The 16,595-nt window shown below is 45.4% G+C and overlaps 1 protein-coding gene across 1 annotated transcript in view; it reads right to left on the minus strand.

Moving 5' to 3' along the window:
- MGAT5B (alpha-1,6-mannosylglycoprotein 6-beta-N-acetylglucosaminyltransferase B) overlaps positions 1 to 16,595 on the minus strand; it is a 164,842-nt gene that overhangs the window by 39,919 nt on the left and 108,328 nt on the right. The window contains exons 9-11 of the mRNA XM_075071713.1: positions 10,345 to 10,476; positions 7,024 to 7,157; positions 3,656 to 3,792 (exon numbers count right to left, since the gene is read on the minus strand). Of these exons, the coding sequence (XP_074927814.1) occupies positions 3,656 to 3,792; positions 7,024 to 7,157; positions 10,345 to 10,476 (403 nt within the window). The remainder of the gene's footprint in view (positions 1 to 3,655; positions 3,793 to 7,023; positions 7,158 to 10,344; positions 10,477 to 16,595) is intronic.

Here is a 16,595-nt window from a genome sequence, read left to right on the forward strand (position 1 = left end):
CCACTAGTGGTCTCACTGTTTGCAATACTCCTATGACTAAAGTAAACAGGATTTGGTCCTACTTGACAGGAGAGAGCACACTCCACGTCTAGCTAGCACAAAAGTGTTCTGAAGATTTTAGGTTATTAAAAAATCTCTTAATGTATGTTTTAAACCTCCTACAAAATACCCCTTGAGATTTACTACATTGTACAGCCCCTCTTCCGTGCACTTTTAAATTAAATGTCAGAGTTTAGAAACAATGACACATGGGGAGTGGGGATATTCCAGAATCTGGGAATGAGAGGCATCTGAGAAAAACAATTTTCACACTGAAATCTAGTGGAGATGGAGGGCAGGTCTACACTACCACTTCCGTTGATCTAACTTACATCGCTCAGCGGTGTGAGAAAGACCCCCCCTCCCCCCCGCCAAGTGATGCAAGTTACAGTGACCCAAGCACTGTCTACACTGGCGCAAGGTTGGTGGGAGACGCTCTCCTGCCGACACAGCTTCTGCCTCTCGTGGAGGTGGAGTAATCATGCCAACAGGAGAGCGCTTTCCCCGGCGGCACACAGCATCTTCAGCAGACATTCTACAGCAGCGCAACTGCATCAGCGCAGCTGCGTCAGTGTAGCGCTTCTAGTGTAGACTTGCCCTGGGTCTCAAAATGTTTTGAGTTCAGGTCTGGATGAAATAAGCATGCAGATGCTTATCTGCAGCTTAATCCAAATGATCTGAACTGCTTTGGCTGACAAAACTGAGCTTGAAATCAGATGTATATGGGCTTTCTTCCTTATTAGTGCTTCTACTCCTGGTGCTAGATGGAAGCTGGAAGTTCAGAGGAACAACAGTGAGGAAGGGTGGGAAGTTCATCAAATGTTTCTGAACTTCAGAAAGATTCTGTTTGAGAGACTGTATTTGATCCTGGGCTTATCAGTACTTGGCTTCTCTGGAGGACATAAATGCTGCAACTCAAGAGTAATACTTTGCATTTATATTGCACTGTGCAACTCCAGGCCTCAGGGCATCATTAGTCTTGTGTTATAGATGGTGGAACAGGGCACAGAAAGGGGGCCTGGCTTGTCCAATGTCACACAGAATGTTTAATGTCAAATCCAGGTCTCCTGAGTCCCACCCATCTCCAGCTTCTTGGACCACATGGACCCTACACTACCTACCCAATGCTAGATTGTACAGGCTGGTGAGTATGACAGGCAGCCAACATCTTGATCAACACACTGGGAATTGAACCGGGGGCCTCTGGAACTGCTGCTAAAGCACCAGAGTTAGCAGCTTGTAATAATGCCTATCTTCTGTGGATCAGCACAGAAGGGGACTTGTCACACATACCCACTGGTTTACCTGAGTACTTGCTAATCGGAGGAAACCCACTGGGCCTGATTTTCATTCACACCAAGGCCTCTCTTCATGCTCTGGCCACGTAAAATGGGCACCCTTTACCTACACACCCATATTAAACTCTTAAACTCACCACACAGGCTCTACTGGCCTGATTCTCCATTGGCACACAATATGTTGTCACTTAGAGTGGTGGGTGTAACAGCGAACCAAACCACAACAGGAGTCCTTTACACGCATTTTGCACAGGTGTGAGGAACTACACAAGATGCAGGACTGTGAAGAATCAGGAGGCAGGTATTTCTACCACGAGATATCACAGCTGCCCAATCCTGACTGGTAACTAGGGGTGGTGGACCAAGCAAGTGCTCCCGATCCACCTCACAGACTAGGGGTTCTGGAATCCAGAGGGGTTCTGGAATCCAGGCCGCTTTCTTCTGGGAAGCAAACTGACAGGGCGCTATTCCATGGACCTTTTATGGCAGCTGGTTCCCGACAGTGAAAGAGTTTTAATAACATTTATTTACAAATGTGTAAGAAGCAATGAGGAGTGAGACAATGAGAAATCAATGTAGCCCACAGAGCGAGGCGAGTGTTGGAATCACTCGCTGTGAGGGAGGGTGTTAGTAGCCACGAATATTTCTATGCCAAAAAAAGATTAAGGCAAAGAGCTGTCATTTACAAAGGGGGAAAAGGGAGCCGGGGGCGGGGAAGCCTAGCCATCAGCAAACGGTCTCCTTACTGCAAGACTGTGCAGCAAGACAGAAAGTGTATGCTGGGTAACTTCTAAATACAGGTAATTGTTGCAGGGATTTATATATTTGCGCTGCAATTGTGTGTTTTGAAAGGAGGGTTTGTTGCAGAGATATGCTGCTCTATGGAACTGCAGATTGCAGCATCCAGAACAGGCTGCGAGGACAGATTCAGTGGCGCTGGTAAGAGAAAGGGTGGGCATAGGGAAGAAGAGAACCCAGCACAGTATCAAGCTATAAACGCCCACTGGTAGCAGTGCAGGTTTAACCTACAGACAATGCGAGCTCAATTGCAGATATACATTTTCTATTGATAATTTATATTTAGTCTGAAATGCACCATTAAAAAAGGAACAGATTAGAGTAATACAATACCTGTAACTGGAACATTCCATGGAGGTGCATGGAAGAAAAAAATCAAGAGAGAGTGATAATTAGTTCCTACTTATGGATAATAGAAGCAAAAGCATTGAGTGTGCTCCAAATAAAAGAGGATGGAGCTCAGGCCACCCCCAATTACCAATGCCACTGCTGGCCACACAAGAGACGGTAGGGCTGTCTTTTTTTAAGAGGGTGTGACTGTTGAGCGGGGTTATAGCAGTGCTATTCGTCTCCCTAGCGATGAAGTGGTGTTGGAACAGGAAGTCAGTTGTCTGGCTCAGGGATGGAGTAGTGGAAAAGAGTTTTGCACCTACAGGCCACAGGCACATATCTGACCCATGTCTGTGGTGACTAAAAGTTGTTGCCAGCTGATGACGAGAGGCAGTGTGGTTCAGTGGCTAGTGCCCTGGACTACTACTTAGGAAACCTAAATTCTATTTCTGCCTGAGCCCGACCTGCTACATGACCTTGCACAAGTAACTTCCCCTCTCTCTTTTCTCCTCCATCTGTCTTGTCCATTTAGATTGTAAACTCTTTGGGGCAGGGACTGGCTCTGACTCTGTGCACTGTGTCCTGCTTGGGGCCTCTGCATGTGATTACAATACAAATACCAACAAGAAAGATATGCTACTGCTAGATGGTGTCAGTTCAGCTCCTAAACAGCGAGTGTCCAGACCTTAACTGGTCCCACGGTTGGAAGCTGAGCCACTTTATTAGATGCCTGGGATACCCATTCTGTTTCAATGTGGCTCACTCACTTCCATAGTGTTATACTGGATCATACCAATAGTTCCATCTAGGCCAGGATCCTGCCGCTGACAGGGGCCAGTGCCAGCTGTCTCAAAAGAAGGTGCAAGAAACCCTGCAGTGCAGTTGGCCAGGGGATAAACTGCCCACATAGGGAGTTTCAGACAATAGGATGCTTTCCCAAGGGAAGTGATGGAAGCCCCATTGCTGCAACTCTTGAAAGTGGACTGGACAAGTCACTAGGGGATATAATCCAGGGAATAATCCTACGTGGGCCAGTGGGAGGGATGAATTAAATGGCTAATTAGGTCTTTTCTAAGCACTGATTTCTATGCACATTAGCCCAGATTCTGGTTCCTTTGAAGCCAATGGCAAAACTTTGGCTATTTGTGGCTATTTGTTTGTTACTATGGACTGACCGTGCTGCTGCAGGCACTCACCTTCCAGATGCTGGCTTCCTTCCCGTATACCACTGCCATATTGCTTGCTTTGTTGGACTTAATGAACTGCCGCTCAGTCTCGTTGAGCTCCTCGGACACAAAGCCCATGAAGGAGTTGTCGGGAGTATGAGCTACAGAAACCAAGGGGAAAAGAAACACAGGTTTGGTTCTTGCTAGCGCACTGAGGGGGTCTTCCATAGGCCACTATCCGTCCTCCCGAAGCCTCAGCGACATGCAGCCTTTCCCCATTGAGGTCATTTTTACTGAAGAATGGGACGGTTACCAGAGTCCACCGATGAGATGAAAACATTTCCTGGCCCTATCCCACATAGCTGGAAGTTTAACTATTGAGTTGAGTCCTGGTGTCATGGAGGCACTGGGGATCACTGGGCTGAAATTCTCCGTGACTGTCACAGGTAATTCCTAGGCTTGATCCAGGATTCCCCTTTGCCTCCTCCACTGTCCTATCTGGTAACAGTCTGTCTGCGTCCCCAATCCCCGCTTCCCAGCTGAGCACCTTAACTGTGCACTCAGCCCTCAGTGCTTCCCTCTCTGCAGAGAGACAGGGAGTGGGGGTGGAGGAGCTGCCTTCAGATGCGCTCTGCAGGGGAATGTGGGTTAGGGCTAATTAGTGCAAGGAAGAGTGGAGGTGTTTGGAACCAGTTGAAGGTGCAAGCCATGAGGCTTGGATTATTCCGTGGCATTTTGAGTCAAGAAAAGAGACTCTGAAAGGTTCCCTGCATTAAAAAAAAGAAGAAAGAGGGGAAAAAAAGCAAACAGGAGCTATTAAAATATATGAGCTGTGAACTGCCTGCAGGTCTCTTTAAAATATAAGTTGCTTTTTAGGCTGCCAAATAGATTATATCCAGCCAGGGGGAAAAAATATTTAAGTCACAAAGCGTGTGATTGGTCACCAGGTTTACTGCCGACAAGGCTCCTTTCCACTTGGCAGATTATTGGATAAATCTGAAGCCCCAGCCTCAGCCCTTTCTCTAAAATCCTGCCTAGCCTTCTCCAGAGAGGCGACTCTCCCTCTGAAAATAAATTCTGTGTTTGAAAAAAATACCCCTTGTGTTTCACCTCCCCGCCCAACTCTCTGTTTGCTCCTTATCTCCAAAGGCTTTTTTTTTCATTCTCTTCCCCAACTTGGATCACGGTCACTCTCTCCTGCATGCAAGGGGCACAATTGGGCAGCTGATTTTAAATCCTCCCTTCCTCTGGCATAACCCTGGTAAATCCCACCTGTGGCACGATGGGCCTTGCTGGCATGGTGGGCTCAGTATGGGAGTGGGCATGGGGCTTTGAGAATGAGGCATGAAGCCTACCCAGCCAGAGGGCAGGATGTTCTTGTAGTTAAAGCACTAGCCTAGGGCTCTAGAAATTTGGGTTCCAGTCCTTGCTCTGCAGCTGGTTCCTGGGGTGAGTTGCTTCATCTCTCTGTGCCTCAGTTCCCCCTCTGTATAATGGGGATAATAATCCTCCCTTTGTCTATTAAAGTGTGAGGCCTTCGGGGTAAGTATGTGTATTGTGCGTAGCACAACAGGGCCCTGATCTCAATGGAAGCCTCTAGGTGTGCAGCCTAGGGGACTGAGCCCTAGACTGGGATTTGGGAGATGTTGGTTCTATTCCCAGTTCTGCTGCTGGGTGACTTGGGCAAGTCCTTTCTTGTGCCTCAGTTTCCCCTTCTATTAAATGGGGGATAATGCTACTGCCCTCCTTTGTAAAATGCTTTAAGATCTACAGATGAAAAGCACTGGATAAGAGCTAGGTACTAATTATTGGGTAGAAAAAGGAGTCCATGTCCCTGCAACTGGGCTGATAAAACTCCCCTTTCACATTAGCATGGGTCACCCAAACATGGCCCGGGTACAGCAGCTCCTTCAGCCTGCTGCTTTGTTTGCCATAACAGCAAATTCCTTCTTTCCAGCATTCTCTCCCCTGACTTTTGTTTTCTAGCCATAAAATCCCCCACTGCTGCAAGAAGGATGATTGGTCTGCTCAGACAGCTCCCTGCAGAATCCCCAGGACTGAAAAATGGCCATGGCCAAGCAAAGTCCTTCACTCCCAAAAACGTACGGGAGGAGGGGAATTGCTGGGGCAGATTGAGAATATAATTAGCAAAACAGTGGGAGTGGGACAGTAAAGTATTAAAGCTCATTAAAGTAACAGAGCCCATTAAGCAGGAGTTTCCTTGGAGCACATTGTCAAGGTTAGGGTCAGATGGAAGCAGCATGCATCCCATCCAGCATGCTTGGGAAAACAGCTTTGGGCTGTGGTACAACATAGTAATAAGCTTAGTATCTCTTTTGTGTCCCAGGCTTGGTATAGTGGGAAGGGGTGTTATTTTCTGTCTACATCCTACGTTAGGAGTCCTGTATATCTCCCGTAGGGCTCAGAGGTCTCTCAAACATATCCCCCTACTTTAATCCTACCAGCCTCAAGGGCACTTGATATTGCAGCCTCCATAGCTCTAGATGAGAAGGACTAGATGGGACTCCCTTGAGATCTTGTCAATTCACAGCTCAGCTGGCCAGAGGGCCCACTGGTGGGCCATGTAAGATGCTCACCTCCCCTGCTTGCACAGGGGGTGGGGGGAAGCCATAGGCCAGGGGACTGAGATGCAAACCCAGGTATTGACTGCTCCTGAGAAGCCGCTTACAAATAGAAATGGAAGGCCCATCCCTTTGATGGTGCCAATTGTGTGTGAAAACGCGCTCTTTCTTTTCAAGTGAACTGGACACATGTGAGCCTGCAGCTTGTTGCAATGGATAGAGGGAATAAGAGTGAACTTGAGTTTGTGGGCTCTGAGCAAATCAAACTCTGTTTTCCTTCCACTGCGGTTGCTTCAGGAGGGGGCAGGGGCAGCAGTGACATGGGTGGTGGACTGGCAGAGTAATTCAGATACATCCGAGAACCTATTTGTGCTTTTTGTGCATTGGCCTTGGCCTGCAATGATAAACTAGTGATCAAGAAATAGAGCCAGGCAAAAAATTAAAAATTGGCAAACAGTAAATTTGCCAAAAAATACATTTTTGGTGACACCGGAACTCTATGCAAATGTGGGTTGAAGTTGTTAAATACTTTTGGCCAAAAAAACCCCTGAAAACAAAATGTTTCTTTTTGAAAATGTTTGGAATCAAAATTCAAAAATATTTAATCCGTCCAGCCCACATTTTTTTCTTTGTTTTTCATTTTGGTGAAAACCAATCAGCTTCAATTTGAAACTAAGCACATTTTTTTTCCAGTTTGACCTCTGAACCACCAAATCAATTATTTGCTCAGCTCTATCACCCAATCTGCAAATACAAAAAAATCAAAATAAAACTCCATTAGAAACAATTACCAAACAAGGGATCACTTACGAAACATGGTCATGAACTGCTTGGGATTCAGGTTCCAGTATCCCCAGTTTGTCCGGTAGCCGTGCAGAGTGGCATACTCCTCAAGGTTGTAGGCTGGCTCTGTCCCAAAGGTATCAATGACCCGAACGCGACACCTGCCCAGGCAAGAGAGCAAAGGGCAATGGTTATATTCAGCTCCCATTCTGCAAAGAAGAGCATCAAGCCACAAGCTACAGGTTTGCTCTCTAGCATCAGCAGGCCAAGGAGAGGCTGTTAGTGCTGCTGAGGGCTTGAGCAGATGCTCATTGAGTGGAATGACTGCTTTGAGAGAGATCTGAGAGTCCTAGAATCCAGCCTGTCCAGGGAGAGTCCCTCACATCAGTGCCCAATTACTGGTTTGAGCATCCTTGCAACAAGTAGCATGATGTGCTCAAATGTATGTCCCATGGGATAACAGAGAGGCCAAGCCAGTGCTGCCCTGGAGTAGTGCTGTATGTTTGAATACCAAGGGCCAAAGGCTTTGTTGAAGTATATTCACTTACCGCCAATAAGCTGGAGGCCTGGGAAAAGATAATAATGCCGCCAATGCTGACAGCTGAGACAGATTTAGGGACTGTTAGTGCAAGTGCCAATAGATTAGTTACAATGGCTACAGCTGGGAGTGATGCAGATGGGCACCAAATAAGTTTTGCCTAAGCAGCTTCACCAATACAGGCCAATGATGATCAGCAACCTCTGCTACTCCATCCCGGTCCCATACACTTCTGCCAATAGACTTCGATTGGCAATACCCCCCTACGCTCTGTTGTGGCATTTAGCAATACCCCTGAGCTAGGGACAGTGCTGACCTGCACTGTCTCAGTGCAAGCACCAGGAAGCATTGCACCTCACCTGGCAGGCAGCAGAAGCACCCCTGGAACCGCACCCCTTCAGAGCATGCAGCTTATTCTCTCTACTGCTCAGTCAACTTTTGGGCAGTAATGGGCAGTCACAGTAGCCAGTGGCTACTTGGAAGTATCTGGATGGCAGGATCACTGATAGGCCAATGAGAATTTGGCCTGATGATGTAATGTTTCCATCCTGAATGAGTGCCTTTGTTGTCTGAGTATATTGCTATGTGGACAGAGTGCTATGAAAAACAACAAATGGGCATTATCCCTCTTAATCAAGGAGCTGGATTAGGCTTCTTCACTAAAGCAGCTCTTTGTTCTTTCAATTTACTCCAGAGATAGCCTGTGGAACTCATTGCCACCAGACAGTAATGCAGCAAAGAGCATTTTTGAAGAAGATTCAGTACTTTTGTGAATTAAGAAGAATATTTGCACTTGGGACAAAAATGTATAACGAGTAGAAACATGCTTCAGGACATAAACTAACCATTAATAGCCTGAGGCAGGAAGAAATGTCACCATAGGGATGGTATTAAACAACCGTCTATCCAGAGGGTTTTACACCTCCTGCAGTATCTGGTATTGCCACTGACAGGCCAGGTCTACACTACGCGGTAAAATCGATTTTAGATACGCAATTTCAGCTACGAGAATAGCGTAGCTGAAGTCGAATATCTAAAATCGATTTACTCACCCGTCTTCACCGCGCGGGATCGACGTCCGCGGCTCGCCATGTCGATTCCGGAACTCCGTTGGGTTTGGTGGAGTTCCGGAATAGATATAAGCGTGCTCAGGGATCGATATATCCCGTCTAGATCAGACGCGATATATCGATCCCCGAGCAATCGATTTTAACGCGCCGATACGGCGCGTAGTCTAGACGTGGCCTCAGAGACGACACCAGAGTAGGTGACTATGGGTCTGGTCCGCTATTGTATTTCCTAGGTGTATAACTCAGTAACTATTGCTGTAAACACAACATGCTTAGGAACCTCTGGCATTAGCTATTGTCTGAAAAGGATGACAGATTCTCAGCAAATCTGGGATTCGAACCCAGGTCTTGCCATTAGCAATGCATAACGTTACCATTAGACCCACAGAGAACTGGCATTGGGCATCAGCCTTAGGTCAAAAGGGGAAACTGGAAGCAAAGCACTGGTCCAGTATTCAGCAAAAAAGTATCCTAAATGACACCTCTGGAAAGGAAGAGATTCACTGCTCCCTGTTGCACAGGCTTTTCACCCACCCAATGTTTGGGAAAGCATTATCTATCTCCAGAAGACATTTTAATGCTTTTCCAAATATCTCAGGAATGCGGAGGTAGGCATTATCATGGCAAGAGGGAGGAAGAAAAGAGAACATGAAAAGAGAGAGGAGAAAAAGGAAGTGGCACGCACAAAGCAAATGCATTTGTAATAAAAACAACAACGCCGCCTGTCATCTTCCCCTCTAACAAAATTGTGTAGGATAGTGGAAGGGATGGGCGAAAATGTAATAAATAGCAGAACTATCAGTGCTAAATTAAATCACATACTTTGCAGGCTGCTGATGTACCACGGGGATGGTGACATTTGTGTCTCTCAGTGGCAAAGAGGAAGGGGGGAAATGGGCTGGGGGGGCGGGGTTGTCTTTCTTGCAAATACAAAGAGATCTCTCTGTCCTGTTATGATGGTGGCAGATCCCACCTACAGTGTGCAAATATACTATTTACACACATACACTTCTCCCTAAGGGTGTTTGCTTTCCATTGTAGAGCCTTAGAATGAGTTCTGATCTTAAGACAGTGGCAGGTGAGGTTGTGCTCCCTCCTTCCCGGGCATATTCTGACAGCTGCTGGGAAAGTCTCTGGGCAATTTATCAGCTGTCATGCACATAAACAAGGCTGGAAACAAAAGGCTGAACTCCTCCTCCTTATGTGCTGGAGATTTATGAGGGGCTCATTGGTAGGGGAAGGGAAAAACTGCAAGGTCAGGGGAGTTTCAGCTGGTCTTGCTACAATAAAGAAAAGACAGAGAAGAGAGAGAATTGCTCAGTACTGCAAACATTTCCCCTCTGGGAATTTGGGTTCAAATCCTGGATGGGGTCAGATTTATCTTAAAAGGTGTCTCATCCTAGTCTGTGTCTACACCCTGTGTAAAACTACCACCAATTTAGGCACAGAACAGCCTCACTAGGTTGAAGGATTGGAAGAGTGTAGGACTGGAATAGCATGGGGTGCTGCATATCAGGACTGAGGTGCACAGGCAGAGTTGGACTGGACTTGAGCAGCGCAGGAGGGGGCGGGTTGGAGCAGTGCAGGGTGAGGTGCTTTGGCAAAGCTGTGTGATGAAATTTGCAAAATCCCCGGCCACAACATGCCTCCCTCTAGGCAGAACGATTTGCCCCTCGTTTTCATTAGCGCTAGTGTCACTTGCTATTTAAAAGTAGAAGCAAAGAGTGATTTTTTTCTTACCTGTATTTCTTAAAGGAGAGCCCCATGTGTTGCTTCATTTGCTGGAGGCCATGGTAATCAGTGTAAATGAGGTCAAAGGGCAAAGGGACAGTCAAGGGACAATTGCCCCGTCCCGGAGGCACCCCTAAATTACTGAAGAGAAGGATTGATCAGCTATACAATACAAGCCCTTTCACCAACCACAGCCCCATTTCCCTGCCGTGTGATTTAAAGGTGCCATCAACTGGCTCCTTCCCGGATGTCTTGAACTCTGCTTTAATCATATGCTGTCACTGGGGCCCCGCACGGCCTCTCCCCCATGATACTAGTCCATCTCCCCAAGTCATTGCATGGGCAGAGCTGACTCTTAGGGTGTCATCTGGTAAGCGGAAGCCTTGGATTTGCATTTACTGTGCGACAATGACATCGTTTCAGGGATGCACCAGCTGAACGTGTCCAGAGAAGCAGGGCAGGGAGTCTGGTAAGCATGGGGGGTGTGGGTGGGGGAATAAGTTACTGCCTGCTTATACCTCTGACAAATCTCATTCCTGGGGCAGGGAAAGAGGAAGCAAAGAGAAGTCTGATCTGTGTTACTGAAATCATCACAGGGGTGAAACTGCCCCCTCTCCAGAGGCCTATGCCCAATTTCAGTCCCACTTTAACTCTAGCCTGGGGGCTTAAGAAGGCCTTATGCTGGTGCAATATCACCCTGTCATTCAGTAACAAGAGCTGGCCCATCCGGTGAAAAATAGAGATTTCAGGGGAGAGAGGAATGAAAAATTCACCCCAAATTGGGACAAAAAGCTAAAATTTTGAATCTTTTCTGGAAATGAAATTCCCATTTTTGTTTTGTTTGTTTTGGGTCAATCAAAACATTTTGTTCAAATTTTGTATCTTTTTAATTTTTTAATTTTTAAAAACTACAGAATAACATCAACTTTGAAAGGAAAAGTCATTTCAAACTGAAAAATGAAAAGTTTTTGTTCCAAAAATGTGAAATCAGGACACTTCACTTAAAAAAAAAACAAAAACAAACACATTTTTTCTATACAAAATTTAATCTAAATCAATAATGATTTTTGAAAAATATTCCGTTTTGTCAAAACAGCATAATCTGATGGAGAACTCATGACAAAAATTTTCTGACCAGTTCCCTTAATATCAGCCATAGGAGGGTGACCTTTGTAGGCCAACATGGAGGGAGGCTGGACTATAAGCTCTCTCTTCTCCCTCCTCTTCTCTTCTTTTGGCCTGGCTTATATGCTGGGGGAACTGGTGCCTCTGCTACCCCTGTTTGTGCCTGGCCCCTGTAGGGAGAAGGATCCTTGGTGCACAAATCCCAACCATGATCTGGCTTGCTTATACAAATCAATCTAAGAGGCAAGTTGGGCTAGTATCATCCTGGAGCACTGGCTCCGACTGAGCAATACTTAGGCCACGTCTACCACATCCATGCTAGTGTAGTGCCATAGTGTAAATGCTTCCTATAGCGAAAGAAGGGGATTTTCGATTGCTATAGCGAATCCACCTCCCCGAATGATCAATGGAAACATTCTTCCAGTGACCTAGCCATGTCTACCCCAGAGGTTAGGTTATGCTGTTAATGGGTGTGAATTTTTCACACCCCTGAGCACCGCAACTATATCAAGCTAACGTTTAAGTGTAGACCTGAAGTGTAGCATGAATTAATGGAGGACCACTCCAAAGCCAGCAAAAACAAGGATTTTCAATTTAAGGTGACTTAGCTGCACATAAATGCTTGCAATGGCTTCATTGCTCTTGTCACAAAGAATATAAGTGTTAGCTTGGTGTAGAACAGAAAGGGTCATTTGCAGATAGAATAGGCTCTAGTTTTATCACTTGTAATTTAGGCTCACTTCTATGGGCAATTTTCCACTAAGTGGCTGATCGGGGTGATGACAGGAATAGAAAGACTCTCGTCTCTGAGAGCCATTCCAAAAAGATACATAAATAAAGCAAGGAGAGACTCAGACACCAAATCTGGAGCATTGCATTGGCCTGCAAGAGCATTCCTGACCCTCCAGTACATACCTGCCAATCTAGCATCACAGTCCATAGGCTCAAAATTAAACTGGTGAGGGAGAGCCAACCCCAAAATCCTGATACACCATTCAAAGCCACTAAGATAAATGAAAAGCTTGGGGCTAATCTATAAGGGATGTCAGATGTTTCAGATATGTGTGCACACTAGATCTCTCCACTTATCTAACCTGTGTGATGGGAACTTAAATGGTTGTTCAGATTAGTTACATTCCGATAACACTGAACAGGAGGCTCTCACTTATGTTGTTCAGAGGCTAGCCCCTTGGTCTAGGGTTTAAGAGACCTGAATTCTAATCTTAGCTCTGCCACTGACCTGATGGATGATTTGGGGCAAGTCACTTCACCTCTCTCTGTCTTGTCTAATTAAACTGTATGCAATTTGCCGCAGGGACTCTCTCTCTCATGTGCCTGGTACAATGGAGCCCTTCCCTCCACTGCAATCCTAGAACCTTACCCCTCCAACGTTCCACTGAAGAAAAGGGACATACTTATGGAATAAAACACAGTTTAATACCAGGGTAGCACAATCAGGCCCTACTACAGGAGACTGAAAGTTAGGACTCCTGGGTTCCACTCCTGGCACTGTCACTGGCTTCTTCAGGCTTTTAACCTCTTGTGTCTCCATTACCCCTAACTTAAAAAGGGTATAATATGAACTATAGCTCTGAAGGGTGTGGTGAGGAGCAATTAAAGTCTGTAAAGTTCTTTGAGATCCTTGGGTGAAAAGTGTTCTCTAGAGCTGAGCTGAATTTAAAGGAAGAAATCCAGATCTGCAGACAATTTGAAATTTAATTTGGATGCATAGCCACAGATTTGGGGAAAGAATTGCTTCTCTAGCCCTATTGTTTGCATTAGTATCTCCATTAAAGACACAGGAGCAGATTTTCTATTGTCCTGCGCACCACACAGCCATTTAAACCAATCCCAAGAGGGGGACAACCTATTACTATTCCAATTACGGGTGTTTCACACCCCACTGCACTGATGCAAAAGGCGCAGACCAACAGAGCTCCTGGTCCAGCCAATCCAATGTACCCAGAATTCAGGAAGGTGAAAATATATCCCCTCTAGGACACTGCTCTATGAGTGAGGGGAGCTGGAATCTGTGTGACATGTTATTAACTTCACCTCACTCAGTCTCAATTTCCCATCTCTCAAATAGGGACAATAATCATTCCTTTTTAAAAAGGTGGGTGGAAGAAAAAAATCCATAAACCCTTGGGAGGTGTTCAGACCCTCCTGTGATGGATGCTCGACAAGGACCTAGTGAGACAGAGAGTGGTAAAATTGGGATAATGACACTTACCCTTCTTTGTAAATTGCTTTGAAATCCTCAGATGAAAAACACAGTAAATGCTAAGTCTGATTATTAGAATGAGTATTACTGCTGTATAAGTGCAAAGAATTATTATATTGCAACTTCTCTACAGCTCTATCATTATACATTAAAAAACCGATCGGACTGTGACAAATGGAAATAATCAGCGCTATCATGGAGGAAAGACATAAAGGTTATCGATATCAAAAAGCAGCAGGATAACATTTAATCTCCCTATTTCCAGAATTCCGGCTATAATTCAGTACTTGCTTCAACAGACAGCTCCATGACCTACAATATACGGGAGCTGAATCCACTGAGGATTACATAAACCACGACTGATAATGAAGTGTAAATAACACAAAATCATGCAGCTCTCTGCTAATAAAGAAAGATTCACATTTCTAAATCAATACTTGAAAAGAAAAATACACGTTATGGGGCATATTGTGCTACACTTAGTCACATGGGTGAGCACACCCTGGCAGACACTGTTGCACTAAAGTCACCACTTAGTCCCCAATATGGGTAAGAGTTGCAACGTTAGCTCTATACCAATTTTTAGCTGACATGTTGTCCAGTTGTTGTTGTTCTAAAAGGCAGCACCTACCTCTTTTGGGGTTTGGTTCTGCTCTGACCTTTATTTTATGCACTGACTTTGGTGGAGATATTTCTGATTGACACCGGTGTGCGTGAAGGCAGAATCAGGCCCTTTTAAAAAATAACAATTGGAGATATACCTATTTCCTAGAACTGGAAGGGACCTTGAAAGATCATTGAGTCCAGCCCCCTGCCTTCACTAGCAGGACCAAATACTGATTTTGCCCCAGATCCCTAAGTGGCCCCCTCAAGGACTGAACTCACAACCCTAGGTTTAGCAGGCCAATGCTCAAACCACTGAGCTATCCCTCCCCCCTTCCATGGTGAAATGCGCTCTTGTGCAGAAAGCCAGGACAAATGCTGTGCACCACTTAAGTCCTCAAAATAGATTCATAGGTCTTTAAGACCAGAAGAGACTATTAGATCATCTAGCCTGGCTTCCAGAGCTTGAGTGGGATTTAACTGCTGTTTAGTCCTCATTAGAGTTGATGAAAAAATCAACCCCTCCCCCCAAAATGCAAACCTCAACCCCTTCCTCCCCCTCCCAAAACCCAACCATCATTTAGTTTCTAACTGAAACTAAATTTGTTCATTTTTTTTGTTGAGGAAAAGAAGCCCCCGCCGCAAAGACTTAGTTTGAGTAGAACGAAACATTTAGAATGGCCATTCAAAATGTCACTTCCGTTAGAAGTGTCCATTTGAAACAGATCATTCTGATGTTTCTCCACATGCTGTTTCAATATTTGCAAACTGTTGGTTTCGGGGGAAGGGGGCTGAGTGCAGCTGAAACAATATGCCAAATTCAGCCCTCCCTCATAAACTGCTTTGGTGCCCCCCCCAATGGATTTTTGGCGAATTAACTGTTCATCTAAAAATAGCTGCCTGGCTCTACCCCTCATAGTGGCCCTCTGCTCAGGAGTGAATTTTTAGCACAGTGATCTGGTAAAAAGGTGGGACATTTTTCTCAGCTGATTTCCCGTTGAACATGACACCACAATGAAGCTCTCATCGCAATACATGCAAGATGGGGTGAAGGAAGATCAGGCACTAACTAGCCTCCACGACTGCTTGACAAGTACAACATCGTCGGCACACGGCTCTGTTCTTAAACACTGTCTTCAAGATGATGTCCAGGCACCATGGCTCCAAACCCTGCTGAAGCATTAGCTGCCCCCTCGGTAAGCACATGTCTTTGCATGACACACAGTGGGCCAGATCCTCAGCTAGCGTAAATCAGCATAGCTCCACTGACTTTAATAGAGCTACGCTGATTTACATCAGCTGAGGATTCTGCTTAAGATAAAAGCTTTTCATTAGATGGCTGTGCCCATTTGTCTCTCACTGGAGTGGATATCCCCAAACTTTAGGAGATATCTCAGTTCATAAATCCATGCACTTTAAAGCCAGAAGGGACCACTAGATCATCTTGTCTGACCTCCTGTATTTCTCAGGACATTAAATTCCACCCAGTTACTCCTGTATTGAGCCCAATAACTTGGCTTGGACTAAAGCATAATTTGTGTTTGGCTAAAGCGTCTCTTTCAGTCTTCATCTGAACATCACTTCCCTTGGTCATTTATTCCAATGGTTAATTACCCTCCTTGATAAACATTAGTGCCTTATTTCTAACCTGAATTCATTTGACTTCAGCATCCGTTGTTCTGCCTTTCTCTGCTAGATTAAAGAGCCCTCTGGTACCTAGGATTGTCTTTCCATGAAGGTACTTACACACTGTAATTAAATTACCTCTCAAACTTCTTTCTGATAAGCTACACAGATTGAGATCCTTAAGTCTCTCACTGTATGGTGTTCCCTCCAGCCCTTGATTGGTTTTGTGGCTCTTTTCTGCACCCTCTCCAATTTTTCAACCCCCACAACTGGGCACAATATTCCAGTGTTGGTCTTGCCGATGCCATACACACAGGTAAACTAACCTCCCTGCTCCTACTCATCACTCCCCTGTTTATACATTCAAGAATCACATTCACCCTTTTGGCACTTACTTCTCCACTGTGATTCCTGAATCCTGCCAGTCACTGCTTTCCAGTTCCCAAGTCTGCAGTTCCCAATCACAGTCCCCCAGTCTGCCGGCATGGCCGACATTTCTTATTCCTAAATGTATAAACATACTTTTGGCTGTATTAAACCACATTTTGTTTGAATGGGCCCAGCTTACTAAGTGCTGCAGCTTCCTCTGGATGACTTCCCACGCTTCATCATTATTTAACACTCTGCCAATGTGTGTGTTTATCCACAAGTTTTATGAGCACTAATTTTACATTTACTTCTA

This window comes from Chelonoidis abingdonii, chromosome 13, assembly GCF_003597395.2.
Source record: "Chelonoidis abingdonii isolate Lonesome George chromosome 13, CheloAbing_2.0, whole genome shotgun sequence".
Classification (NCBI taxonomy): Eukaryota; Metazoa; Chordata; order Testudines; family Testudinidae; genus Chelonoidis; species Chelonoidis abingdonii.